The sequence below is a fragment of the Pyricularia oryzae genome, chromosome 5, assembly GCF_000002495.2.
Source record: "Pyricularia oryzae 70-15 chromosome 5, whole genome shotgun sequence".
In the NCBI taxonomy this organism is placed as follows: Eukaryota; Fungi; Ascomycota; class Sordariomycetes; order Magnaporthales; family Pyriculariaceae; genus Pyricularia; species Pyricularia oryzae.
The window spans coordinates 2,193,442-2,221,262 of NC_017852.1; the positions used below are offsets into that span (position 1 = coordinate 2,193,442).

Genomic DNA, 27,821 nt, shown 5'->3' on the forward strand with positions numbered 1-27,821 from the left:
AACGTTGTCCGTGTATAACGGTGTCGTCTTTGGGTTTTCTGGTCAGTTTTTGGCAACCTTTCTTCGGAACTTGGCATTGATGTTTCTTTGTAGCATCGGAATCTTCAATTCTGGTGGCGTATAACGAAGTACCCGATTACGAAGCACTGAACACTGTCAGTACTGCCAGTCATGTAAATCCCCAGGCTGCAAGATGGCCGTTTACATGTACATAGATATCAATCTGAGGACGCCGTATTTTCTATCAAGCAAAATCATCTGTCTGATATTCAGTGACGGATTCAGGCTTAGGCATAGATTTCTACTTGCCTCCAATTTCGCGTGCTATGGTAATCATATGTATTCTCGCCCAACTCCACCACAATCTCCCGACATTGGTATGATGTATGCCCGCTTTCATTGACAGTAGCTCGATCGGAGCGTACACGACGTCTGATGCCCTCAGATATCAAAAGAAGCATGGAACGACAGACGATGAACCGCTCAACCACTGGGCAAGAGAAATAAGCTTACACGCCATAAATCTACAGGTTCATGCCAGATCGGCATGGGAAGCAACCCTTCCCCATGCCAGGCAAAAGTCCGCACACTTAATTTGACAGGAAGCCTCCTTTCAGGCAAGAGACACTTGCTTCTCGATCTCCTCCCGAGCTAGTCGTCTCTGCAGGAGAGCTGCTCCTTCACAGTCACTTTTCGGGTGGGAAATGCTAGGGGTTCGCGGGTCATTTGTGGGAGGCATAACCTCAATCGTTGTTTTCAACTTTGAGGGTAAGCGGTTTGGATCCATTTTTGGAGTTGGTTTCCCGCCGCTCACGCACCTCATCCCAATTTCATCGACCGGTTCCTCATCATCGCCGTTCCTCGTGCCCAGCAAATGGTGGCTGAGGAGGCCCAGGCGCTCCATAACGGCGCGGAGGGCGCGCGGACCGCCGGCTTTGTGGACGGCCCCTAGGATTGCCTCAACTGTCGTAGCCATCCTAATCATCTTGGTCTTCTTGGACACAACCTCCTTGTTGCCAATCGGCCCATTAATCATGCAAGTACCGAGTCCTGCGTTTTTACCGACGCGTGCCAAGTTTTGATTTCCGAGGAGTTGCATTTGTAGAGTGGACCAGTTTCCCGGGACCAGTCCTGATATTGTTGTTGGTTAGCTTCTGGCGCATAGACTTTGGGCGAGAAGGTTGTTCGCTCCCTACCATGTGCCGGTCTATTATTGATCCAAAACTCGCAAAGCTGGGCCGCAGAAACAACATCGCCGTAGATGGCCAGCACCTGGTTGGTGCGCATTTCCCTCTTGCTGTTGGTGTAGCGATATGGAATTGTGGTTGTCTCGAGGGCCTCGATGGCCAACAGCACGTGAGCCGCATCAAAGTGATAGTTGATGATTTTCTCAAGAAGGGCGACTTTTCCCAGCACATTGTAAGGCCTCTTGAGTTCATGCGTTGGGTACCTGAGTGGTGATATGTCTGACTCTCGATGGTGCAACTCAGCGATGGATGGCTTCAACGGCAAGTGATTACTTGGAGAGTGGATGCTGAAGGGTAGGGGAGCAGATAGTAGACGCCCAGGAACCCTGAATGATGAACGAGGAGCAGATTCTAGATCCTTGGAGAATAGTTCAAATGATGGACGAGAAGTACATGTTGGTTCCTCACGTACCCTGTAGCGTGGAGGGAGAGCAGATCGTGGACCCCCAGATGGCCTGAAGGAGAAAGGAGGCGCAGATTCTAAACCAGTAGGTAGGCCATACATCGAGTCTTTCTTCGCCTCCCTCTCTCTTCGCCTTATGTCGTGCAACCAAGGCTTCTTCCATTGATTCTCAAGCGTTCGCCGGCGTGGCTCAGCACTATGACGAAGAACAAGATCCGCCCAGCGAGATAGCATTATCTGTCCGAAATTACTGGTATTCAGACGTCAATTGAAAGCATAGAGATCTGGGCCACGTCAAATTTGGTAGCCCGGTAGCCTCCACTCTTTATCGGGCCTGTGATTCTGACAGCCACAGTATCATTATTTAGAAAATACGGTCCAAACCGGGGTAGGTAGGTGCCTAGCTGTACACCATCGATCTACCTACATCACCATCTTAACCACCATTTTTTCGAGGTTTGAAGTTATGCTAATACAAGTCTAGACTAGTCTAGCACTTGTATAACTACGAAATTCTCAAGAGCCCGAAACCTTTACCCCATTGACAATATAACCGGTATAAATTCCCTTGTGAGTCTGAGCGTTCAGTGACTGGCGGTGTAAATCACGATACCTATTGCAAACAATTACTGTGTTCCTTAGGGCGTCCAAGTGGCCCGACAACCAAGGTAGTCATCCTTCCAAGCTACCAACAAACCATGACACAGTATCCTCCATATTATCCGGCAGGTAACCAAACAAGTAGATAGGCAATTAATACCTGTTAGATAAACTGAACTGACCACAAATTCTCTAGGACGTCATCTTGGAAGCTTAGCCCTGCTTGATAAACTGTAGGTTTAGGGAAGCTTGGCTAGCTTGCGAAATGCTAGTGGTCACATGGAAATAAAGATTGGATAGGAGAATAACAGTGCTACCATCACCCCAGGAAAGATAATTATTCTAGGTTTTTATTCCGCTGCCTTTTCTGCTAGTAAACAACCCATCGTAGTGAAAATCCAGCCAATTAACCATGAACGCCATTCCGTACAAACAAAAAGATAACACAAGCTCGGGTATAGCATTCGTAAGCGATACCGGCGACAAATGACAAACAATATCAACATAGTAAAAAGAACCCGTAATGCGTCAATAGAAGTATTGTTGACAAACTTTCGTCATCGCTGACAAATTGTAAGTTAAACAAGGGGTATATTTCAAGGGAACATTAGAACGATATCGGAAAACAGTAGTGTCGGCCTGGCTTCTTAGTCGATCGTCTTGTCAGGAAGATTCTTCCGAGGATGAGAAGCAGGAAGACTCCTCGTCTTCATCGTCCGGCTTGATTGAACTTGCATCTGAAATCCTCCTGGCTTCCTGCTGCTCCTCTTCGCTCATGCTCCCATAGCCAGGGTCAGTTTCCATTCCCACAGCGGCTCTGGTGATTGCAAGGCATCGTTGAACAACATCATGCCTGATCTCTTGACCCAGCGCACATCTGTCGCTGCTTGGTCCGCCAATCCATATCCTCAGAGCGCCAGACATCCGCTCGATCGAGGCGGAGCAAGACTCTGAAGCGATGGGATGCCGGTGCAGGCGGACGATGAGACCAAACGCAGCCGAAAATCCTAGGAGAGTGAGGCCATCTGTGGGACCCCTCAGTATCTTGCTAACAAGATCCAAAGCGGAGGTCTTGGGGTTTGCCGAGGTGAGATGTGCCGCTACCATTGCACAGTGGAGAGCCATCCTTGCGTCAGGGTCAACGTCAATAGGTCTGCTATTATCCGGCTGGTGGAGACGGCTGTCCGCGATAAACTTGTTCGGTGCATTTGACGGTGTGATGGCCTCCAAAGCCGCGGCAATGCTGGCGCCACGGTTTTTGGTGCACAGGAATGAACGAGCAACGATTGCCCTGACCTGTGCGTTGGATCCAATCGGGGCAACCTTGGCCGCCAGAATAATATCCTCATCACTGGGTGCACTGCTAGCCGATCCTTTGTCCTCGTCGTTATCCGCCTCGACGCCTTCGGTGAGACTCGTGATAAGTACCTGATGAAGGATAAGACTCGACCACCATGCCGCCACGGCATCCAGGGGCGATTTGATTGCTGGGTCTTCGACTACTGCGTTCATTCCATCCACATCCGCGACGACGTTATGGGTCGTGGGGCGATTCCAGGCCAGGTTGTGTGCACGTTGGACGACATCGTCGTTCAAAACATCATCGCAGTCTTGATCAAGGAGAACGGCTAGATGGTCTGGAAGTGCGTCGTCAACAGACTGGCCTGTGCCAGCTGCGTTGCTCAGACGGAACAGTTGCTTGGCCTTATTCCACTGTGACCTGGCAAGTTTAGCCGCAACAAGGTTCAGGAGCCCATTCTTGCTGAATTGCCAAAGGAGCACACGAACGTGTAGCGCCTTGAGCATAAGCCGCAGTGGCGTGTCAGGTAGGGTTCCCGAAGCCAACAGAGTAAGGGTAAGCCTGCTCTTGTTGATCTCAACATCTCCTCCGGCAAGCTGAGCATCGAGGGCAATTGCCCATGCCTTGACCCGGGCAGTCTCCTGCTCCTCAGTCAGGCCAGTCAATACCTGATATCCATGAATGCCAATAGCATTGCGCAAGCTGAGCTTCATGGTCTTGATAACAAGAGCGGCAGCTTCGAGGATAAAATTGTGACGAGGGACCCAGACAGTTTGTATAGCCGTGAGCCATGCATCACGTCTGACATGAATAGGAGAAGCGAGGGAAGGTACAGCGGCCAGTGATGCCCTGACATGCTGTTTCGCCTTGTGTGGCTTTGATGACACAGCCGAAAACATTGCTGGGACGAAGGCGTAGAGTACTGCGGCGAAGAGCAGCATAAACTTGAGCGACGAGATGATCTGGCCTGCCGACACATAGTAGCCTGCGATGCTGACATGAGATTGAGATATGAACGAGCCGATGACGTTGAGTGGAATGGCAAAGAGTCCACGGCCTTCTGGTGACTCGGTGCTCTGCTCGTTTTCTCGAACGGCCTCGAGAATCATGAGACCGGCCAAGGAACCGACCATCATCTTGCCAAAGTAGGGCGCTGTTTGGCCCCACCTGTTCTGCTGAATCTGCTGTTGCTGTTGCTGCTGGATCTGCTGCTGGCGCAAGATGGCCGCATTCTGCTGGAAGTTGCCTTGATTGTTGCCGATCGGATAGGGTCGACCGGCGGCTGCTTGGGCCTGAATGATGCGCTTCATGTCCTCGGGTACCTGGATCATACCCTGGGGGTCGGGACCGGGAGTCATTGGCGCACCCATGAACACCTGTGCATCCGTGGGGAATTGGATCGGAGTAGGAGGTTGCTGGATCGGGCTCATGCCGCCATTCATGGCGCCTGCCATGAAAAGTTTCTCGAATGCGCTGATGCGTTGCTGCATGGATTCATTTTCACTCATGAGGCGGTTGTTCCGCTTCTCAAGATGACGAATGTATTCGGTTGCCTTGCTGAGAACCTAGGTTTTGTCGAGACGAGTTAGCTGCAGCCCTAGAAGACCAACTTGCCATAACTGTCTTTCGGACAAAAAAGAAAACATACTGTCGCCTTGTTCAACTTGTGTGCTGGTGTCAAGCCGTGCAGTTCTTCCCGGTCTTCAGTCGTGTCCTCGCCTCGTGCACTTTTCGACATGATCCGCAGACTAGGTACGCTGTCTCTCAAAGCAGCGATTTTGTCGTTGAGATTTGTCCTATACCTCTTCTCAATCATGTTGTGCGCTGTCTTCTTGACAGGCTGGCTTCCGTCGCCATCGTCATCGTCATCTTCTTCGTCATCGGCCGAGGATTTGCGCTTTCTGCTGCTGGTCTTGGATACTCCGGTCGCCTCGGGCGAGGAGGCGTTGTCGCCGTGTTCTTTATCGCTCGGGCTAGAATTCGGGCTCGGCTCGCTCTTGGGCGAGTGGTACTGGAGGTGAGCAGGCATCGCAATGTTCTTGAGCCGTTCCTGCTGAGCCGGGGTAAGAGGTTGGACTGCCGGATTCGGCTGGAAGCGGCCGCTCGGCACGAGGTTGACCGACTCAGCTTGGAGTGTGACGGGGCTAAGATCCGAAGGCGAAAGGGTCGCAACAGTAGGCCCGCTCGAGGGCTGCTGCTGAGCCAGTGTCCTCTGCGGGAGTGGTTGGCCGTGGAACTGAGCGCCTTGGGGCGGCTGCCACTGCTGCTGGGCAAACTGGGGTGCCGAATAGAGAGTATCGAAAGGATTCGCACTTTCGTAAGCGTCGTAAGGCGGGGTCTCGTCGAAGGCCGGCCAATTGGAGTCTGCTGTGAATACAGAATTGGGGCCGGTAGGGCTGTTGTGAGTACTGTTTGGATTGGTGTTGTTGGTATTGTCGGTAGGATCATCGGCACCGAAGAAGTTGGAGAGTGACGGGTCCTCGAGACCGCCAAAGATGACGGCCGAAGCCGAGTCTTCGTGACCGGCCATGGCGACTGGGCTAGGAAGTGGACGGTAGGGAGGCACGGGGACCTGCAGGCGTGGTTCGATATCACCACCACATCCAGTTCGGCTGCCCGGGAGCGGTGGACTCGATGGCCGAGAGGGGGAGTCAGGCAAGCAAAGCGACCCAGCCGCGTGACGGCTATCGGTGCCGTGTGCTGTTGAGTGCCAAAATTGGTAAACCGACCAGGAATGTTAGGCAAGCAAAATGGAAATGTTGCAACACGCAAATAAGGATCGTACGGTATCGTCAGAGGGCCATCCAGAATATCGAGTGTTGACCCTGTCTTGTTGGTTGTGGTAATAAGGAAGAAAGAAGCGAATGCACAAACTCTGGCCCTCAATCAGCCCATTTTCCAAGCGATCAGACCATCCGTCTCAGCTCCCCTTCGCCTGATTCCGAGACCCCACGTGAAAGCCGAGCAGGCTAATCCCTTGGCATAAAAGTTGGAAGCCACGACCCGCTTATAGTCTCGCACAGACCAGCGTCTGGAGGACCAGACAACGGTAACAGAAACAGAGAGCAGGAGAAAAAAAAAAAAAAAAAAGAGCAGAAAAAGAAAATTTTCCCTCCTCCAGGATTACGGGGGTATTTGCGGAGAGGAACGCCCGGGCAATATTTTCCATCGCGCAGCTTGCCTATAACTCCGTAATATATAGGTACCTCTCTTGCGCACTTCCACATCACAACGCATTTCACACAGAATTCAACCATCGGCTGAAGACGGGCCTCCGAGGCCAGAGAGTGCCTTACGTGTACCCAGCTGGCTTGATCGATAAGTGCAAAGTAATGTAATTACCTACCACTTAGTACCAAGTAAGTACACATGTTTCTGCTAGTGTGGGGCCATTTTGGACCATTTTCACGATCCTCACGGCCGCGTTTCTCGGTGCGGGAGTTTTGTCACAAACCCGAGACACCTTAACCTTTCGCTAGGGTTTTTTTTGGCGCAAGCCTGGGTCTGGCACCTACAACGATACAGAACGGAGCAAATCAATCCAGCCCCATCAACACATCCACAACAAGTGACGCACTTTGACTATTTAAAAAGTTCGGCCAGTGGCTTACCACATCCAAATGAAATGAAAAAGTCCCCATTCCATTTATGAGCTCAACGTCGTGCTCGTACGTGGTAGTTACGCGAATCGCTGTGGTGGGTGCTTGCCAAAACGGCTGGCTTTCGTGTTTAATTACTCGCCACGCTGAAGAGTTAAGGTTTCAGTGTGCTCCACCCCCCTGGGGCTAGTCTTCATTCTGTTTGGCGGCGTCAACCTGGAAAGGGCAGTTGGGACCTCCTTCACCATGCGACTGTGTAGTTCACCATCGAGGTGAATTAGCCAATCTAGACCAACGCAACCCCAAAACTAGAAAGGACCCGGAGTCATACCCGGTGGCAATCCCCGTCAGAATGCGATCAGGTGAGGACTCAGGACAAAAGTAGGCAGTGCTTATTTTTCGACATTAGGTACATATGCGACGGACCTCCACCGTTGAGCCACTGTACCCTACTACTGTATTGGCGGCAAGGCCATTAAGAAAGGGACGAAATCCCAGAAAAGAAACAAATAAAACCAAAACGGCCGTAAGGTTAAAAAATAACAAAACATCTACAACAGATCCATACCGTGCGTCGATCGCACTGGGCACAACAATTGAGGCGCCCATCGAAGTCATCGCTCCCAATCGTCGTCATGCGATCGGCCAAAATATCTACACCACCTTGACCACTTAATCATGAAAAATGCTAACCTGCTCCAATACAAAACAGCCGCTATGTGGCTTGACTTGGCTTTCAGCCGCGCTCTTCAGTGTATGCAGTTGGGCCTCCAAACGGGGTGTAATACTAAGAGTGTCATGAGGGTTTCGATGCATGCCAATTTTATCGCTTCTGTCAGGAAGCCGTCATAACCACCACCTCAGGTGAGTGACAGGTGAGAGCCTTTTCCCTTTTTTTTTTCTTCTTCTTTCTTTTTCTTTTTTTTTTGCATCCAAAAGCTGTGGTTTGTCAAGGAGCCGACACTCAATATTTTTTACTATTTATGCAACCACGGGAAGATACGGATGATTAAGTTTACGTCTGTGGCTGGGACCTCCTTTGCACAACTTTGCGCACAGGAAGCCGTCGGCTGTGCCATTCATGCCGGCGTGGGTATTTCCCATGCAACCAACTTTCGTCCTCGGTAGAATCAAAGCCTTGGTGTGTGCCTGGCATGAACGGGTGAAGCATGAACCGAGAAAAAGATACAAAAATAATAATAATAACAATGGTAAAAGAAAAACCTGCAGAATATGCGTATGGCAACCTGTGTTATGGCTCTGATTCGTTATTCCCGGTGTTTGTGAGTTGTGCTCGTTTGTGATCATATCCGCACGGGATTTGAAAAAAAGACAAAAAAAAGGTATAGGGGACTAGGGATTTGCAAAAGGATAATCAGACGGTCTTATTATTAACCGTCGGGAACTATATACTCAACATTGTTGCGACGACTCAATACAGGATTGATGGCCAAGCATATGATCAGATCACGGAGGTATCGGCGACTTCAAATGATATCGGCGACCTGAATAGTGAAGAGAATGTGCATGGATCTAAGTATATACAAACATAAAGCCACAACTTAAAACAAAGTATGAAGTCGTTGGTCATGCCGGAGCAAATCTGCACACGGCTGGATATCATTCGTCTAGTCGACCACTCCGTGGTCCCCGGGCATGTCTTCAGCAGCCCCCAATAAGAGCCATACCTAATCAAAAAGAGAAGCCCCAGTGGGAATACGGGAGACCAAGCGATCTCCTCGAATCTAGGTCATTAGTGATGAGCTTATTTTTTTTTGTTTTGTTTTTGTTCGGCTTTTTTCTTCTTCTTCTTTCTTCTTTATTCTCCATTTCCCCATCTTATTATTCCCCGTCTGTCATTTGTCGTCCGAACGATCACCAAATATCTTCAGCATTCTTGACCATCTCCAATGTCGGAGTCTTGGGCTCTAGTCTCCTCATCCGCCTCCGGTCTTCTCTTGTCACCAGGCTGGGCGTCATGGGAATCACTGGCGAGAATGGCTGGTATGGAGAGTAGGGCACGGCCGCACCAGTGAGTGGCCCGCCGCCGGGCGACATGGGACCCGTTCTCTCAAATGTTGTTTCCTTGGTCGTGCGAGCAATGGCATTGGGCGACTGCAGAGCAGGCTCATAAGCACGCAGCGGCAGAGCGCCTCCAGTACGGACGGCCGAGGGCACATTGGAGCGTGAGAAACTGGCTCCAGGCTTGGGGGACAGTGGGAGGGAGAAGCTTGCGCCAGGCCTTGGAGATGAGGGCAAGGAGCGGAGCGAGTCTGCCGGAAAACGCGTTACATTGGGTTTGGGCGAGAGTGGAAGGCCCAGGCCAACGAGAGGTGTAGTTGACTTATCCGATGCTGCCGACACAGGGTCAGCCTCGCTTGTGGAGCTTGATACGTTGCGAGAGTGGTCGCCAGGATGCCGGGGCCCGTAGGGATCAAGCTGTCTCTGCGAGGAGATGCTCTGTTGTCGGTATTGATGCTGTAGGTGAAGCTCCATCTGCTCCTGTTGCTCTCGGTATGGTTTTGGGTTGCTCATAAGCTGTGCACCAATTCTACCATCGATGCTTTGCGTGCTCTGTGGCGACATCTCAGGTGTCAAGGGCATGGTGGCTGCGCGCCGAGGCACGTTGCCGATCGAGCTGTTGCTGCCGTTCGAGTGATGGTATTGATAGTGGGGGATGGGAGGCGGTGCTGCTGGCGCATACTGCCTCGGTGGAATCGTGCTCATCTCTTGTCCCTCGGGACCCCGGGGGAAAGTTCCCGACATGGGTGTCATGATGGGCGAAGAGATATTTATGCCCTGGACCTTCTTCTTACGGGGCGACTTGAGAGAGGCGAAGAATGACGAAGCCTTGGACTCTTTCTTTTCATGCGTAAACCCAAGATCCAAATTCGCCGGCTTGCCCCGTTTCTCTTTCTTGGCCAGGGTCGATGTTGACGCTTTCGTCGATTCGGGTTGTTGCTGCTGAGACTGCCGCGCCCCAGGGACAACGGGCGAGTCGAGAACAACACCGGCCTCCTTAGCCGCCTCCTGCTCCATGACGAGCTTGTACATATCCTCAAGCTGTTGTTGCGCCATTTGCCTGTCGGTTGCAACCACGCTCTGGTCTACGGATAAATCAACACCAGGTGCGAGGATTGTTGAAACAGGTGATGGGATGTAGTTTGTCGAATGCTCAGTCCTGGAGGGACTATTGTTGTTTGGGTAAGAAAAGTTGCGGGGACTTTGCGGTTGCGAGGGAGGATAGTACCGATTTGAAGTGTCTATCGTTAGAGGATAAGGGCCAGACGGATGTGGCGGGAAGCCTCCTGGGTTGTTTTGAGGAATTACTTCTTGAAACGTGGGGTACTGGAGCTCTCCGTCTTCGATATCGTTGAGCTCCTCTGCGGCCTTTAACCTCTTCTTCCGCACACTGGAAAGCGAAAGCAAAAGGATGGCAACTATAACGAGAGTGACGGCGTAAGCCCCGACAATACCCCCAATCTGAGCCGGGAGATAAGGCGAAGGCTTAGGATCCGGACCAGCGTATCCGGGGAAGAGGGGTTTTGGAGAGCTCTCGTCCTCTGACTCCTGTGGCCGGCGAGGGCTGAGTATCGAGCTGATATGTGGTGGCGTATGTGCGGTTGACAGCCGTGTCAAGATAGGGTCGGCGTCAACGACAACAGCAATGAGTGGAAAAAGCAAAGCAGTGGCTTGAAAAGCATAAAGGAAGCGAAGACGACGAGGATAATAGTGATATATACTAAAGGCCAAAGACTCCTGCATGATTGTGATGTTGTGCAAGCGTACCAGTGGGGTATTCGCTGACAAGCGTGCTCACCATAGCAGGACTCTCATCCCCTATTCGACAACCAGATAGCCATAGAGGGAAGGCGAAACACGGATTGCGTCCAACGATGGCGGAGAGTGACAGCTGGAAGAGGGGGAAATCCAAAGAGAAACCAGGGAGAAGATCAACCAGGTTCGACGGGACCCAGAAAGGAGGTCACGACTGGGTATATAGCGGCTGGTGATACAGTGATGCAGCACGGACTCGCAGGTCACCGTGCCAGTAATGTGTCGAGTGGACCGCCGTCGCCAGTGCCGCTAGCCCTGTATTGGCTGAGAGCGACGACCTGGGGGAAGAAAAAAGTAAGGAACACAAATAGAATGTGACATGGTGGCTACCCATCCCAGAATCGAGAATTTCGGCCAGCGGCTGCATGATGGACCTTACTTGCCACAGCCCGCCATTGGGCTTGGGCACAAATTACAGGCGCCGAGAGAGTCGGACCGCTAATTTTCGTTTTTTTTTCCTGATATCCGCCTTGAGGATGGCGGGAGATCATTGAGGGAACATAGGGCACCTGCGGGTTGTGATTGGCTGCGTTGATCAAATGCCAGGGTCGTGTAAGCGCCGACGTTGTGCTGCCGTGCCACTATTGGCTCGTTTGCAGTGGGGATAAACATGGGCTTCCACGGTCATCACCCCTCTTGATCCCCTGCAGACAAGAAGCTTTATGGGTACTTGGAATCCCCTCTTTAGCTGTCAACCAGTCGGACCGCCAGTCAACCCTCCAAAGTGAGATAGCCTGCTGCAGGTCGTCCACAGTAGTCGCCCGTACCCTTGTCATACCATCAATATTGCCTGAAGGAGGATTCAATCAAAGAGCTTGAATGCATACCCGTAAAACTCAATGGACGAAGGGTTTCCGGGGCCCAGTATGCGACCAGCCTCCCATAAGGAGCGCGCCCCAATTAATAATATATGGTCCAATGTCCGTATGTTGCGCACGATGATCAGTACCGAGCTTGTGGTCCTTGTAAGTTGTTGGCATGATGAAGTGCTTCCTCCAATTTCCCTCGCATGGATTGAGTGCCGGCAGGAAGCTCTTGGATTCGGGGACAAGACAATTCTATAATCAGAAAAGTAGACTACTGCAGGTCTCCATTGTCGGTACAGTAAGCACTATGTTCGCGTGGGGCAGACGAAGATTGCGTCGCAACACCGTATTAAGTCTCATGCGATGTGCCGGGTTCTGCAGAAGTCAGCTTTTGCATCACAATCACATCTGATAGTGGTGAGTGATCACAAAAGCATTTTTAATCTTCGTGAGTGGTTTGATACAAGTTAGTTCAAACTGACTCGCAAAGACTGGTTGGCAGATAAGTCGTTTCCCGATGACTGGACATGCTTTGACCTGAGTTATATTTCTTGCCATATTCAGCAGTTGATGGTTGAATTGCCGCCGCGAAGCGGAGTTTGCGGCCAGATCATGTCAGATCTGGAAAGGCACGTCCCCGGCATGGCCCGCTCGACCAGCAATCATTATACGCATGCTGTACCACGCATTGGTGCATGATACATCCGCCAAGTCGACACAGGTGGGTACTGAGAAGAAGTCAAGAAATCATATAGAGCAGTTAGAAAGTCGGTCGGAAACTTGAGAATCACCTGATGTTTGACTCTGTGCCAATTGAGATGTTCAAGATCAAATTTGGGTTTCTTGATGTGTCGGTGTACCGACGGCAGCTGTGGGGTTTCCCCCAGGGCTCGCATCCCACCGTCACATGGAGACTGTGACGACATGTGCGATTGGTGACAATAATAAGAATTCAGAGAAGAGTTTGCATGGATTGGGACTCTCCCGCGAGTAATAGGCTCTCACGCAGGGTGATATCCCTACCGATGAATTCTGTTCATCAGGAATCATTAGCATGAATGTAATTGGACATTGGCATTTGTAAACCTAGTTCTGGTTCTAGAAGCTGCCCGGTGTCGGGTCTTTTTTCTGCAAGATTGTTGGCGCCCCACAAAAGTGCGAGATGATCACAGTGATATCACGAGTGGTATCAGGTGACTTCGCGCACCCGTACTTTGTTTCGTTTCCAGATTGTAGGTCGTGACTGGTCGCCAAACGCGACCCCCGCTCCCCAGGGTTCAGTCGGTTCCAATCCGACAACAAAGCTGCTGTTTTTTTTTTTTTGCTGCAATTCGTCAATTTGCATTATAATTTGTTCTTTGCTCTTCCAATTACACAAATTGCTGCTCCAAACCCAGTAGTTGCGCCGTGAGTGCGGCTTCAGCCGCCGGGCCTTGACGCCATGGCAGACGCGTCATCAACCAAACAAACCATCGTGCAGACACTCAACGATGCCCAACGCCGTGCCGTGAGCTCCGGAGCAACCACAGTTGCAATTCTTGCGGGCCCGGGGAGCGGGAAGACGCATACCTTGGCCTCCCGAGTCGTCTGGCAGGTTGATGTAGTTGGTTATCGACCTCAGGATGTTGTGGTGGCTACCTTCACCGTAAAGGCGGCACGCGAGATGGGGGAGCGCATCTGTAAGGTCTTGGGCCCGGAAAGGGGACGGAAGGTTGTGCTCGGGACCTTCCACAGCATATCGAGGCGCTACCTCGCGGCGTACGGCAAGAAGATCGGCCTGGACCAGAAGTTTGGCATTGCAGACGATTCCGATTCGCGAGCAATCATCACCCGTATCTGCAAAAGACACCAGCTTGGTATTGACCCCGCCATGGCCAGAGGATGGATCAGCAAGAAAAAGAGCAGGGCAAACGATCGTGTGGTGTCGTCGCAGCAAGAGAAAGCAGCCAAGTCCGGAAAGCAACAGCCGATTCATTCACGAGAGCTGGCAACTTGCTATGAAGAGTACCAAGCACAGCTTACACGATCGAACTTGCTGGACTACGATGATCTGCTAGTCAAGGGTGTCGAGCTTTTACGCGCGGCACCAGAGTGTGTTTCAAACGTGCAGGCTGTCTTGATTGACGAATATCAAGACACGAACGGAGTCCAATATGACTTGATGAAGCTGCTAGCACAGCGTCATGGCCGTATCACTGTTGTCGGAGACCCAGATCAAAGTATCTATGGGTGGCGCTCGGCCGACACTAGAAATCTTAGCCGTATGTTTACCGACTTTCCAACGACAGATAAGGTCGCACTGGAGGAGAATTACAGATCTTCAGAAAGCATTCTCGCAACTTCTCTCAAGATCATTCAACAAGAAGAGAAGCGGTTCGACAAGGTACTAAAAGCTGTGCACACACGAGGAACCAAACCGGTCCTGCGGAAGCTGAGAAATTCGGCACAGGAGGCCGAATGGATCGTCGCTGAGCTTCGCAGGACCATCCTTCTCTCTGGAGACATGATGAATCACGATGACGTTGCTATACTTCTCCGATCAGCAGCACTCTCTAGGCACATCGAGAGCGCTTTGGGCAAGGCGGGGATTCCTTACCGAATGGTTGGTATGTATTGTGACACGATCTTTAGTATGAAAGAATCTACATAAGCTAACAATGGTGTACAGGCGGTTTCAAATTTTACGAACGCGCAGAAATCAAACTGATCCTCGATTACTTGCGTGTTGTCTATCAACCGGACAACAATGATGCGCTGGCCAGAATCATCAATGTTCCGAAACGAGGAGCCGGCGATGCAACTATCAAAGCCCTTCTCGAGGAAGCCGAGAAGTCTCAACAGAGTCTGTGGTCTCTGCTTCGAAAGCATTGTACTGGAGGCAAGCAAGCCAAGACAACACTCAGGAAGCAAGTAGAGCAAAAGATCTCGGGCGGTCTCATCAGACTGATACTGGATATCCGCAAGAAGATGGACGAATCCACAGCTGAGAATCCATATAGTATGCTTGATGTCATCAGTCAAGTGCTCTCCCGGCTAGATTTTGAGCAGCATTTAAAAGACACATACAACGACGAGTGGGAAGGGAGGTGGGCGAACGTACAGGAGTTCATCAATCTGGCTACCGACTTTATGACGGGAAACGAAGTCGAAGAGGAGCTTCCCGAGATTGATGGACTGCAGCAGACACCCGAGCGCGACACCCTGGCCAGATTCCTCGCCAACGTATCACTTGCGACAGATGTGCAAAACAATGACCCCGGCCAAAACCGGCCGATGGTTACGGTATCGACGATCCATGCTGCCAAAGGTCTCGAGTGGCCTGTTGTGTTCATACCAGCGGCATACAATGGTAGCATACCGCATATAAGATCCGAGGATGGTGACGAGGAACGCCGGCTGTTATACGTGGCGATGACACGGGCAAAAGCGCTTCTGTACCTGAGCTATCCGGTTGTCGGAGGCTATGGTAACGGTGAGAAGGTCACTCTATCCTCTTTCCTCTCTGGTGTGGAAGGGCATTTTGCAGTACAAGGGCCAACTTTCAACTCTGCCGTCCTGGAGGAGCTGGCTCGCATTCTACGAAGGAAAGCGCCATCGCAAAAGGACGTGTTTGGCCGGTTGAAGCCATTCGAAGTGTCCATGGAGGACGATATTTTCCCAAGCGATCCTGAGCAGGATTTGGGTAGGTCTGGGAATAAGACGGGTCTTGGCCGGTCAAGTTCAGGATCGGGATTATCACAAGGACAGCCCCCGACAAAAAGGCAAAGAATGCATTCCACGAGCGGAGGGCTGGAGCAACAAGACCAGACATGGCATCAAGAATATTCGACAACAATGCAACAGGCATCCGGGTTCACAGTGTCATCGCTTCCTGGGTTTGTCACTGCTGGGGCGCATCACTCTGCATTCCCCGTCCCTGATCCACCGTATAGCAGAGACTCAAAAACAGGGCAGCCAAACCGCGGCACTGGCCAGAGGAGTCTGCTTGGTTTTGTGACCAATTCCGGGCAACCAAGAACGGGAACAGGATCACAGAAGCAGATATTACAAGCGCCTCAAAACCGTGGTGGTACTCACCATCCAAGACCTCCACAATCAGGACGTCAGCAGGGTTGGGGCAACGACCAGATGGTAGGCAGACCGGCGATAGCGCCAGAATTGGCAAACCATCGTCTGGGGGGCACACGTTCAACAACATTGCCCCGCCCGGGACCTCCAGCGAAGCGGGAACATGGAGCCATTTCGACTAGAAATCAATATGCACACCTTTCCAGCTCTCCAACAAAGGCCCAGCCACAAGAGGAAACCAATGACCCCACATCATCGCCTCCTGCACCGACGCGACCAGTTTCCACCTTTCACAACACGACGTGTACTATGCCACAAGGCCAAGGAGGCTTTAAGAGGCCCGCTGCGTTGACCAGAGAGGGTATAGCTCCCATGGATAGATTACGGAAGCCATTTAAGCCGCTTACTATCAATCGTTCAATGGGAGGCTAGGCTCCACCCCAGCCAATAATGTACAATAATTGCTTTGTACAATACACCCTACAGAGCTTGTTTTTTGAAGTCACGACAACTGCCCTCAAGATACATTGTAGCTGCGTTGGTACTTGCCGCGGTAATATTAATTTCCCCGGCTGGATTATGCGCCCCTGCATATTGAAATGCTCTGTGGTTATCTCTGAACGGGATCCAATTAGAACTTTAGTAAATCGGTTTTCTTAGCACTGAGATAAGCTTGGTAAATCACCCTGCTTTCGGATATACACCGACTGACACTCCCCGCAAGACAAGATTGATCACGCATAGTTGCTCTAAATCCAAGGCAGTATGTCGTGGTCATTCAGAGTGGTATCAAGGCCCGCCAGGCCCACCAAGTCGCATGCCGTCGCTTAGGAACATTATCTGCGAGGTACAGCGGCATCCACAATCTGACTACGGGGTGCTACCTAGTATCTACTGTACTCGCAGTATGTGTGAGCCACACAAGTCTGGTGATAAATAATCATGTTGCATTCTGGATTGAGAGGCGACAGGGTCAACCACATACCGTCCGTACCTTGATATCTTGAGCACATGCCTTATCTTAATGCCTCAAATTCTACATACTATGTATTCCCAAAGGATTCGACTTAATTAGCTGCTTACTGCGTATTCGTAGTGGGGAAAAAAATGATCGAAAGTGCCTCCACCGTGTTGAGGTTGTTGACTCGGTTCAAGCGATCAACCATGGGTTTGTGTTGTGCGGGGAAAAGCTTCTGATGGGTTCAGGGTCTGGTCGGGCCCGGTATGGAAGACTGGGCTTAGTCGCTTCGTCAGTCGGGGACTATGGAGTACGATGTTCAAGCTCATTCTACCAAAGATCAGGTTATGACTGGCGATCGCGGTTCAAGAAAGAACCGGTTCAGCACCAAAAAGCTTGTGGATATAGCGGCAAAGCCCCGACCTGGCCGCTAATCAGCCACTTTTTGCCTCGAGCCTGCGCCAATTAAATCATAAAACCCGTCAAACCCGATGATGCCCAGGCTCATGGACGGTAATTTCACTATCTTTCTGCCCTGGTGGATCCCCAACTAGCAATTTGGGAAAAGCTTGGCTCTGGCTGTCAACTCAAGGGGCGAACCCTCCCAGCATGGGCCCCATGCTAGGTGGGCAGGCGCGTTTTTCCCTCACTGGGGTTCAATGTCCGACCCTGGATCTATTTTCGTTGGGGGGTCAATGTCTGGTTAGTGGTTACGGAGTACAACTGCCGACAAAGCGAACGCGCATTTCAAATACGACGTGAAAAGGTACCAGCGATAGTCGACTGGCTGGGTAGAAATGCAGAACAGGTTTATCGACGGGCCCCGTTCGATGCAGAATTTATAGAGTTGAGCGACTCGGATACTGCCAGCTGTGATCCAAACCACAAGAACCATACGCAGTACGCCATTACGCCATACGTCTTTTTTTCGTGTGGACGCAAATGGAAGTTCATTGGTGATTGCTGCAGGAGAGCCGTGTGATCCGCGCCGCTCTTTGCAGCGGGCGCTAGGCCGCACTAGGCGGCTGCTGAACCTAGAGAATTGCATCCTACTCCGTATCTGGCATTAGGGCTTCGGCAGCCGCACCCCCCGCAGTTCGGACCTGCCTTGGGTGGTGCCTACCCGACAGTCAACAGCCCAGGGCAAACGTGTGTGTAGGCAGTTTCCCTTGCCTACGGTAAAGCACCTGCTCCTGGTACCTGAAGCCAACGGACCTCGACGAACCATTAAGACACATGATCAATCTTTCTAAATGCTTGGCGCCGGAAGCCGGTGTCATACTTCATGTGGCAAGGCTGCCCAAGTTTACCTTGCATACGGTAAAAAGATTACAGATTTTTCTCGTTCGAAGCCACGCACATCGGCAGTCTAATCTAGACTGGACTTTCCATATTCGAAATACAGGGCCCCATGTGACGGAGATTGGTGCTATCATGCGCGAGCCTTTGGGGCAGCGGCTGATGGCGGTGGATGATGTCGACCTGCCAAATTGCGGTCCATCCATCCAATGGCGACCTCTGCTCGGGACAAGGGCACCAACCAACCATGTCCCAAAGCGATGTTACGCCCCGGAGGGGGTGCCAAAACCACCTTCCAATATCATGAAGCTCGTCCGCCTGGCCGCGGCCCCATGCGTCGTCCATCTGAGCGTGTCAAAGGCCCAGCCACCTACGAGTGTAGTATATTACTTCTTGTCGAGAATAACTGGGCCCCAGCCAGCAGACCAAGAGATAAATCTGCAGACAAACGCGGGGGTGGTAGCGAATGTAACGCAAAGGACAATTCGGTCCCTTTAACATTCCTTTTACTTTGTTGGGCTTTTTTTTTTTTTTTTTTTTTTTGTTTTCCTTAAGAAGGCCTGTGCTGTCCATGATAATCTTTGGGAGTTTGCCCCAGGAGCTTGCGTCAGCGTCCTGGTCGTGCGTCGCGCCCGCCTTATACCCGACCTATACGTGCCACACGCATCTGAACTCTTCCTCATCGTCCTGATTTGGTTCACGGACGACACCCTCACTGTGTCGAAGCTTCATTGGGTATAGCAACAACAAAGTACACAATGGACTTGCATCTGGAGAAGGGCGCCGTGCCGCCCAGAGGCCGGAGGCTCCGGTTCGTGCTGCTCGCAGCAGCTTCTTTCTTCCTCCTCTCGTTTGTTGCCATTTTTGCGCTGGGCGACTTTCAGTTGGCCGCGCTTGGCTTTCAACAGGCCGATGACACGCCGGTCGAGGAGGAAAAGGTGGAGCGGCCTCTGTTCACGGCCAAGACGCGCAACGTCCCTACCGGCGACAAGTACCTGATTGGTGTTGGCAAGGCTGACATTACGGGTCCCGTTGTGGAGATCAACTTTGCTGGATATGCCGACAGCTCGCAGGTCGGCACGGGGCTGCGGCAACGCATCTACGCCAGGTCCTTTATCGTTGCCGATGTCGCCAACCCCAACGACCGCTTCGTGTACATCGTGGTTGACACGTCTGCAGGTGACACTGCCATGCGATATGGTGTGCTCGAGGGCCTCAAGGCACTGGGCTCAGAGTACGACGTCTACGGCTCTTCCAACGTGGCACTGACTGGCACGCACAGCCACAGTGGACCGGGCGGCTGGTTCAACTACCTTTTGCCCCAGATCACCAGTCTTGGTTTTAGCAAGGAGAGCCTACAGGCTATTGTGGACGGCACGGTGCTTTCGATCAAGAGGGCGCACGAGTCGCTGGCTCCGGTAAGCTATAGGACGGGCCGCAGTAGATATGGAGCAAGGCTAACTTGTATGACTTTTTTTTTTCTTCAACGATATCAGGGCTACTTGGATGTCGGGACCACCAAGATCCAAGATGGCAACGCACAGCGCAGTCTGTGGGCCTACTTGGCGAATCCCGAGGAAGAGAGGCAACAGTACGGCGACGAGACTACCGACAAGACCATGACTCTGCTTCGGTTCCAGAGGGAGTCGGACCTCAAGAACATTGGCGTCCTCACCTGGTATCCCGTGCACGGCACCGCCATGCTGCAGAACAACACGCACGTGTCGGGCGACAACAAGGGCGTTTCTGCCGTCATGTTCGAGAAGGCCATGCGCGACCAGAGCACAGCGGCTCCGGGCTTCGTCGCCGGCTTCAGCCAGTCCAACGTCGGTGACACCACGCCCAACACGCTGGGGGCGTGGTGCGACGACGGATCGGGTGATCAGTGCAAGTTGGAAGACAGCACGTGCGCCGATGGAAAGTCACAATCCTGCCGTGGTCGTGGCCCCCTTTTTGACAAGCTCGACTTGGGAGTGTCGAGCTGCTACGAGATTGGAAGGCGCCAGTACGCCGGTGCCAGGTCTCTCTATGTAAGTTGAGAAGCTGTGAGCGGTTGGTGTGTGCACAAAAGATACTAACATGAACAAAAAAACAGGACAACTTTGACTCGACCTCTACCCCTATCGTCGGCAAGAGTGTCAAGTCGTTCCACTTCTTCAACGACATGTCGTTTTTCAAGTTCACCAAGTCGGATGGCACCGAAGGCCTGGCCTGCCCAGCATCTCTCGGCTACTCGTTTGCAGCAGGTACCACAGACGGACCCGGTGCGTTCGATTTCACGCAAGGCGACTCGGGAGAGCCGAGTGCCAACCCTATCTGGCGTGTGGTGTCTGGGCTGCTGAGGACTCCGACCAAGGAGCAGGCAGCCTGCCAACAGCCCAAGCCTGTGCTTCTCGACGTTGGTGAGCTGAGCGTCCCGTACGCGTGGTCTCCCAACATTGTGGATATCCAGATGCTGCGGGTCGGACAGTTCGTGATCATCGTCTCGCCAGGTGAAGCTACAACGATGGCTGGTCGGCGCTGGCGTGCTGCAGTCAAAAAGGCAGCAACGGAGCAGGGATTGACGCCCGCCGAGCCGATTGTGGTGCTGGGCGGCCCCGCCAACACGTATGCACACTACATTACAACCATTGAGGAGTACGGTCGGCAACGATACGAGGGGGCCAGCACTCTGTATGGCCCCAACACCCTCGAGGCCTACGTCAACCTGACGGTCAGCAACATGGGCTACCTGGCTCCTGGCTCGACGAGCCAGCCCCCGCCAGGCCCGCCGGCTCCCGACTACCGCAAGAACTCGCTCAGCTTCATCACCGGTGTCGTCCAGGACGCGCCGCCGCTGGGCAGGTCATATGGACAGTGCCTCACGCAGCCGAGCGGATCGTTCAGCCGGGGCGCCGTGGTCAAGGCCACGTTCCAGGGGGCGAACCCCCGCAACAACCTGCGGCTGGAGGGGACATTCGTGGCGGTTGAGAAGCTGGCGAGCGACGGCAGCACGTGGACGACGGTGCGTGACGACTCGGACTGGTCGCTCGTGTACACGTGGAGGAGGACCAACTGGCTGTTGGGCTACTCGGAGGTGGACGTGGCCTGGGAGACGGAGGCGGACGCGGAGGCGGGTACGTACAGGTTCAGGTACAATGGCGACTCGAAGGCTCTGGTCGGCGGGGCCATTAGGGACTTTACGGGAACGAGCGACAGCTTTCAGATCGGTTGAGGATGCCGAGGGCGAGGGGACTTTTTTTTGAAGTGCCCGTGGCGGTAATATTATTAATCTCTTATTACAGCAGTGACAAGCTAGCACATAGTCACAACGTCTTGCATATACAGATCACAAGCATACAACAGAACTCGATGCTGGTGACTGCTCCAGTTCTAGTTCTAAATCTAAAGCTGCAGAGTATACGAAGCACTTGTCGGTGTTGGGGTTGGGGTCAAACTTAGGCTAAAGTCGGGATACGCAGTAGCGAGGCTTGCAAAGGTGCGGGGGTGTTTGGAGAAGGTCTGCGAGGGTATGAGATGACTGGTGGAATCTGGGGGCCGAAGACGACGGGCGAGGAGAAGATTTGCGCATGCATAGTGGTAAATGTTGGGGGAATTGGGCGACGTATAGTGGGAATATGCATGGTTGTGAACGGACCAAGTATACCCAGTCATCTGGTCTAGTATAAATCTCGAAGAGGCTGTAAGTGGCAGAAAAGTCAACAGTCTGCCCAGGTCAATCCTACTGAGGTAAAGGTATTGACTGATATTTTGACAGTTGACAGTTGACAGTTGACAGTTGACAGTTGACAGTTGACAGTTGACAGTTGACAGTTGACAGTTGACAGTTGACAGTTGACAGTTGACAGTTGACAGTTGACAGTTGACAGTTGACAGTTGACAGTTGACAGTTGACAGTTACAGTTACAGAACAAAAGGAGAAAAGACAAAAAAAAGAAAAAAAAAAGGAAAACGCCGCAAGTACACAATCCGCCAACATGAAGTTCCGCGACGGCATGTGGCAGTCGGGCCACGACATGGCGTTGGAGTACGCCGAGGAGGTGCACCAGATCAGACAGACGGAAAAGGGGATGCGGCTCCTCTGCCCGACGCGCAAGATCATGGGCAGAGGAGACACGCTGAACCGGTCGGTTTTGACGATTGTGAGTTTTTTTTCTTTTTTTTTGTATCCCAGGGAATTCTTGATACAGCAGAAAACAAAAATTCTGACCAGCACACAGGACATAGAAGCCGAGTTCGACGGCGTCGTGTCGGTGGAGACGACGCACTGGTCCGGCGAGGCCCGGCGCGGCCCGCACTTTGAACTGTACCCAGACGGCAGGCCCCCGGTCAGGGGCGAGGTGAGCAAGAGCGACTCCGGCACCACGCTGAGCTCGGGGTCGCTGTCGGTGACGGTGTCGTCGGAGCCGCACACGTTTGAGGTCAGATTCCACGGCAACTCCAACAACAGCAACAACAACAACAGCAACAACAACAACAACAGCGAGGCGCTGCTCACGTCGCTCCTGGACCGCAGCGTCGGCATCGCATACAACCCGGCGACGGTGCCGCAGACGAGGCTCGAGGACATGCGCGGGGTGCGGCACCACGTGTTCACGCAGACGACGCTGTCGGTGGGCGAGTCGGTGTATGGCTTCGGGGAGCGGTTCGGGGCCTTCAACAAGGTCGGGCAGCAGGTGGTCATGTGGAACGCCGACGGCGGCACCAGCAGCGAGCTGGCGTACAAGAACGTGCCGTTTTGGATCAGCTCGCGCGGCTACGGCGTCTTTGTCGACTCGCCCGACCGCGTCGAGTTCGAGGTCGGCAGCGAGCGCAGCTGCAGGGTGCAGACCAGCGTCGAGGCGCAGCGCCTCAAGTGGTTTGTGATTCACGGCCGTCGCCCCGGGACGTGCTGCAGAAGTATGCGGTGCTGGCCGGCAAGGGGGCGGGCGTGCCGGCGTGGAGCTACGGGCTGTGGCTGAGCACGAGCTTCACGACCGACTACGACGAGGAGACGGTGCGGGGGTTCCTGGAGGGGATGAGGGAGCGGAGGATCGCGGTGGATGTGTTCCACTACGACTGCTTCTGGATGAAGGAGTTTACGTGGACCGACTTTGTGTTTGATGCGGAAAAGTTCCCGGACCCAAAGGCCATGATTGCGAGGTTCAAGGAGGGGGGTCTGCTCAAGAAGGTCTGCTGCTGGATCAACCCGTACATTGCGGAGCACGGGGCGATTTTCCAGGAGGCGGCGGAGAAGGGGTACCTGCTCAAGAGGAAGAATGGGGTGGATGTTTGGCAGTGGGATCTGTGGCAGGCTGGTAAGCTTTTTTTTTTTTTTCTTCCTCTTTTTTTTTCCTCTTTTTGTTTGTCTCTTGTCCTGTGCAGCCAGTACTGACACAACCTTGTACCTGTACTTGTAACCCAGGCATGGCCCTCGTCGACTTTACAAACCCAGACGCCTGCAAGTGGTACGCCGACTGCCTGGACAAGCTCCTCGAGACGGGCGTCGACGCCATCAAGACGGACTTTGGCGAGCGCATCCCCTGGCAGGACGTGCAGTGGCACGACGGGTCGGTCGACCCGCGGCGCATGCACAACTACTACGCGTTCCTGTACAACCGGTGCGTGTACGAGGCCATGGAGCGGCGCCGCGGGCCGGGGCAGGCGGTGCTGTTTGCGCGGGCGGCGACGGCGGGCACGCAGCGCTTCCCGCTGGTCTGGGGCGGCGACTGCGAGAGCACGGCCGAGGGCATGGCCGAGTCGGTGCGCGGCGGCCTGTCGCTGGGCCTGGCCGCCTACCCCTTTTGGTCCGTCGACATTGGCGGCTTCGAGGGCCGCCCGCCGCCCTGGATCTACAAGCGCTGGGTCGCCTTTGGCCTGCTGTGCAGCCACAGCCGCCTGCACGGCTCCGCCTCGTACCGCGTGCCCTGGCTGATCGACCACGACGACCGCGCGCCCGACGGCTGCTCCGCCACCCTGAGCTCCTTCACCGCCCTCAAGAACCGCCTCATGCCCTACCTGCTGGCCCAGGCCGCCCGCGCCGTCGACGCCGGCCTGCCGCTGTCGCTGCGCGCCACCCTGCTCGAGTTCCCCGACGACCCCACCGCCTGGTTCCTGGACCGCCAGTTCATGCTGGGCGAGTCGCTGCTCGCCGCGCCCGTGTTTGACCAGTCGGGCGAGGTGCAGTTCTACCTGCCCCGGGGCGCCTGGACCTGCTTCTTCACGGGGAGGAGGAGGCTGGGCCCCGGCTGGTTCAGGGAGAGGCACCGCTTCGGGACGCTGCCGCTGTATGTTCGGCCGGGGACCGTCTTGTTGCTGCGACAGGACGTGGGCTTCGAGGAGAGCGTGAGGGACGGCGCCGTCTATGACTTTGCCGACCGGGTCGAGGTGCGGCTGTACGAGGTCAAGGAAAAGGATGGCGCCGATGTCGTCGGGGCTGATGGTCAAGTCGTCGGCAGGTTGGAGGTGGGAGAGGATGGTGAAACTTTGAGCGGGCTGCATCTGCTTCAGGGGGAAACCCTGATTCGGGAGCCTGGGTTTGGTGACCAGAACATCCAAGAGTCGGGGATCGAATGCTTGACTGAGTGAGGTACCGCAGCTGATGAACAGCCCAAAATCCAGTTATTATTCATTCTTCTTTTTCTTTTTCTTTTTCTTTTTCTTTTGCTAAAGGAAAAGCTGCCATAAAACAATCTTTGTTCCAGATATAAATGAGCCCCCCCTTGCCAACGCCCTAAAGCTTGTATGCACACCTCTTTCAACTCTGCCTCGACGCATCCTCACCTCACCTACTGCGCATAGGGGCCACTCCCGTTGTGCCCGTTGTGCCCACTGGGCCCATTATGCCCGCCATGTCCATTCGGTCCACTGTAAGCGTGCGCAACCCCGGGACTCACCGCCCGTTGACCATGCATCGCCGGGCTCATGGCACGTTGCGCATGCAACCCGGGGCTGATGGACCGCTGCGCCGTAAAGGAACCCGCGGGACCCAAGAACGGCCGCCCTCCCATCCCCTGCTGCTGTCCCCCGTGCCCACCGCCATTCTGACTATTCCCTTGGTGCGCGAACCCGGCCTGCGGAGGCGGTCCCTGGCCCCTCGTGTGTCCACCGTTGGGGCCCGACTGCTGCTGCTGCTGCTGCCCCCCGTTCGCAGACTGTCCCGACCCGCGCGCCCCCGGCGGCCCGTACGGCGTGACGGGGGTCTGCGGGGCGGTGTGCTGCTGGTTCTCGAGGTAGACGCGCTCCGAGTCGATGATGCGGCAGAGCTCGTCGACGTCGTCGTACTCGCCCTGCAGGGCCACGGGCGGGCCGGCGCGCAGGTAAAAGGGGCTGTCGAACTCGGGCGGGTAGAAGCCCGCGTACTCCCAGTCGACGATGGCGTTGATCTTGAGCGTGTACGGGTCCACCAGCACGTTGCTGGCCGAGAGGTCGTTGTGGCAAAACACGAGGCTGTCGTCGTCGCGTGGTCGCATGTGCCACGGGTGGCCTTTGGATCTCCTCATGACGCGGTATGGAGGGAGGACCTGTTTTTTTGTGATCAAGAGTTGTCAGTTTATGACCAAGTTGGTGTGCTGCACTTTCTCAACAGCATTGTCATGGCGTTTTCTCACATGTCCTGTAGGCCCGCCCCAGTTCGGAGACGTAATCTGCTTCAGCGTCTCCAGGTGCTGCTCCAGCTCAATCACGACGTGCTTCTGCTGCTCCGGCGGCAGCTGGCTCATCGGCGTCCCCTCGACAAACTCCGTGATGAGGTATGCCGCCCCGTCATCCTCGAAGCAGGCATAAATGCGCGGCACCGGGATCTCGGTGTGCTCGGCCAGAAACGCCAGGCACGCCCCTTCGTTCAGGACTCTTTCCGTGCTGAACTTGGGCACAAACATGTACCCGCCGTGCTTTTGCCACTCCGAGGGCTTGAGGCTCCGCTTGACCCAGGTATCTGCATATCGGTACTAGAACAAAACCAAGTCAGTTTTTTTTTCCTTTTTTTTTCCTTTTTTTTCCTTTTTTTTACTCTGATACACATCACTTCTTTTCGACCAGTGCGCGGGCTGGCTTCTGTTGCTTCTTCTGGGATCAAATGCTCCACTGACATATTTCCGCTCGGGGGTCACTTGTATGCAGTGCTCCTCCCGCTTGGCGTTGAGCTCCAAGTTCGTAGGAGGACCCATGCCGGGTTATGTGCAAGGCTTTTGGGAAGCACACTCTGAGTTCTGGAGCGATGCTTGAATTTTGGTGTTTGCTCAAGTCGGTTGCAGGTCAACTTTCCGAGAGTGGCAGGAGTTTGAACAAGAGGATTGCGACTTCTTTTTTGGGCTTGGTTGCTTTCCTTGCTTCTTTTTGCTTTCTTTTGCTGTCTCTCCCCCGCCAAGAACAGAAAGGGGCCGCCAGCCATGACTGAAATGCTTGCAGCCACCTGAACCCAATTTTCTGCCTCTAGGTTCTTGTTAGATCGCAGCTGGTTCCTCTTAGCGGCCCTTTTAGTCTGGCAAATCACTCGTCTAGCTTCCATCACGTTTTTTTTTTCTGTGTGCAAAGGTCCGGTCTGTTTCTACTTGGACCTGAAAACCCAAAAAAATACGAAGCGGGCAAGAGCTGCGTGTAAACGATGTGGAAACGGAATTGGAAAATTCGCCGAAGCCCATAGCAGAACCAAGGATCGATTCCCCCCCTTTGATACCCCGTGTAACCGCTTTGTGCCATTGTTCACGACCGACGCCAATGACGCCAACCAAACGTCCACATTGCAGCTTTCACATCTGGTACCCTAAAACATACTAACGTCCTTTTTTTAGCCCAGGCAACATTCGTGGCGGTGGTTCGGTAACAGACCCGCGCGGTTTTTGTAGCCGAGGTGCTGTAGCCGAGTGTCCGGAGGACGGCAGGGAGCATTGGATCCGAGACAAATGCCCGTGTCTCGTTGCCGGAGCGAGTGAAGAGTGACGGCGCATTCTTGTAGGCACTGACTAGGTCTAGACAATCCCTCTGCTCACTGACCGTGTCGGCGTTGCCGTGTTTGTTTACGTTTACCTGCTTGACATTTTGACAAACAGCTGTCATGCCATGCCATATACAATTCCAGAATTCATCCTTGTATGCATGTTATTCCGGGTGCCTGCATTTCTTTAGTGACCTCGCTTCGTCCGACCACATGCCAGGGCATGACATATGATTGGTCCTAGTCTAGTATAACTGTCCCTTGCAAGACGGCATGCAAACATGCTTTTCGAAATGTCTCGTTCCATTTGCAACGGTGTGCACATCAACGATACGGATCACCGGCAGACCAAAACAATTGACATCAAGAAACACGGTTGGACACTTTACCGGTACATGTTGGGAATGTCCCGTTGAAGAGGCTCCGATGGAAATATCCACATCATACGTTCAAGAAGCAAAACATGAGTGCTTTGGCTGGCCAAGAGGGCTGATGCAGCGGAGAGCCTCCGAGAGATCCACAGCAGAGCATGTCAAGGGGTGCTAAGCTCAAGTCGGTGTCTAGAAGCAAAGTTAGCATCTGTACCCTTGCAACAAGCTATCCATGGAACCTTGACATTTTTACGTCGTCTTTGTCCTGCTTAACGGCCAATCGGATCAAACAGTGGCTGGGCCGTTGTTGGTAGACGGACATGTTTTTATGCCGAGGCTGGCATGGCCGGGTTTGAGTTGTTAATTATTAATCATTTACCCGCGTGTATTTTGTTCTCTCTAATTCGCCTTCATCGATA

General features: G+C 53.4%; 8 protein-coding genes across 8 annotated transcripts; 4 read left to right on the forward strand and 4 right to left on the reverse strand.

Moving 5' to 3' along the window:
* Positions 1–245: 245 nt before the first annotated feature.
* MGG_11533 (uncharacterized protein) lies at positions 246–1,966 on the reverse strand. The gene is made up of 2 exons (XM_003718337.1): positions 1,197–1,966; positions 246–1,131 (listed from the first exon to the last, which is right to left on the reverse strand). The coding sequence occupies exons 1-2, from the start codon at positions 1,882–1,884 to the stop codon at positions 614–616; spliced, it is 1,206 nt and encodes a 401-aa protein (XP_003718385.1). The 5' UTR covers positions 1,885–1,966; the 3' UTR covers positions 246–613.
* A 589-nt stretch (positions 1,967–2,555) lies between these two features.
* MGG_11534 (uncharacterized protein) lies at positions 2,556–6,494 on the reverse strand. The gene is made up of 2 exons (XM_003718338.1): positions 5,199–6,494; positions 2,556–5,115 (listed from the first exon to the last, which is right to left on the reverse strand). Exons 1-2 carry the CDS (start codon positions 6,078–6,080, stop codon positions 2,914–2,916), a joined length of 3,084 nt encoding a protein of 1,027 aa, XP_003718386.1. The 5' UTR covers positions 6,081–6,494; the 3' UTR covers positions 2,556–2,913.
* Positions 6,495–8,499: 2,005 nt separating this feature from the next.
* MGG_00631 (uncharacterized protein) lies at positions 8,500–11,493 on the reverse strand. Its single transcript, XM_003718339.1, has one exon. It carries the CDS (start codon positions 10,912–10,914, stop codon positions 9,025–9,027), a length of 1,890 nt encoding a protein of 629 aa, XP_003718387.1. The 5' UTR covers positions 10,915–11,493; the 3' UTR covers positions 8,500–9,024.
* A 332-nt stretch (positions 11,494–11,825) lies between these two features.
* MGG_17403 (uncharacterized protein) lies at positions 11,826–12,491 on the forward strand (the record flags this gene model as incomplete). Its single annotated transcript, XM_003718340.1, has 3 exons — positions 11,826–11,951; positions 12,073–12,090; positions 12,357–12,491. 3 exons carry the CDS (start codon positions 11,826–11,828, stop codon positions 12,489–12,491), a joined length of 279 nt encoding a protein of 92 aa, XP_003718388.1.
* Positions 12,492–13,037: 546 nt separating this feature from the next.
* On the forward strand, positions 13,038–16,938 carry MGG_00630 (ATP-dependent DNA helicase srs2). Its single transcript, XM_003718341.1, has 2 exons — positions 13,038–14,398; positions 14,461–16,938. Exons 1-2 carry the CDS (start codon positions 13,234–13,236, stop codon positions 16,290–16,292), a joined length of 2,997 nt encoding a protein of 998 aa, XP_003718389.1. The 5' UTR covers positions 13,038–13,233; the 3' UTR covers positions 16,293–16,938.
* A 1,937-nt stretch (positions 16,939–18,875) lies between these two features.
* MGG_11535 (neutral ceramidase) lies at positions 18,876–21,805 on the forward strand (the record flags this gene model as incomplete). Its single annotated transcript, XM_003718342.1, has 3 exons — positions 18,876–19,535; positions 19,614–20,147; positions 20,213–21,805. The coding sequence occupies 3 exons, from the start codon at positions 18,876–18,878 to the stop codon at positions 21,329–21,331; spliced, it is 2,313 nt and encodes a 770-aa protein (XP_003718390.1). The 3' UTR covers positions 21,332–21,805.
* A 289-nt stretch (positions 21,806–22,094) lies between these two features.
* Positions 22,095–24,684, forward strand: MGG_11536 (alpha-xylosidase; the record flags this gene model as incomplete). The annotated part of the gene is made up of 4 exons (XM_003718343.1): positions 22,095–22,259; positions 22,338–22,979; positions 23,015–23,414; positions 23,522–24,684. 4 exons carry the CDS (start codon positions 22,095–22,097, stop codon positions 24,682–24,684), a joined length of 2,370 nt encoding a protein of 789 aa, XP_003718391.1.
* A 200-nt stretch (positions 24,685–24,884) lies between these two features.
* Positions 24,885–26,264, reverse strand: MGG_11537 (uncharacterized protein; the record flags this gene model as incomplete). Its single annotated transcript, XM_003718344.1, has 3 exons — positions 24,885–25,619; positions 25,707–26,045; positions 26,187–26,264. 3 exons carry the CDS (start codon positions 26,262–26,264, stop codon positions 24,885–24,887), a joined length of 1,152 nt encoding a protein of 383 aa, XP_003718392.1.
* Between the last annotated feature and the right edge of the window lie 1,557 nt (positions 26,265–27,821).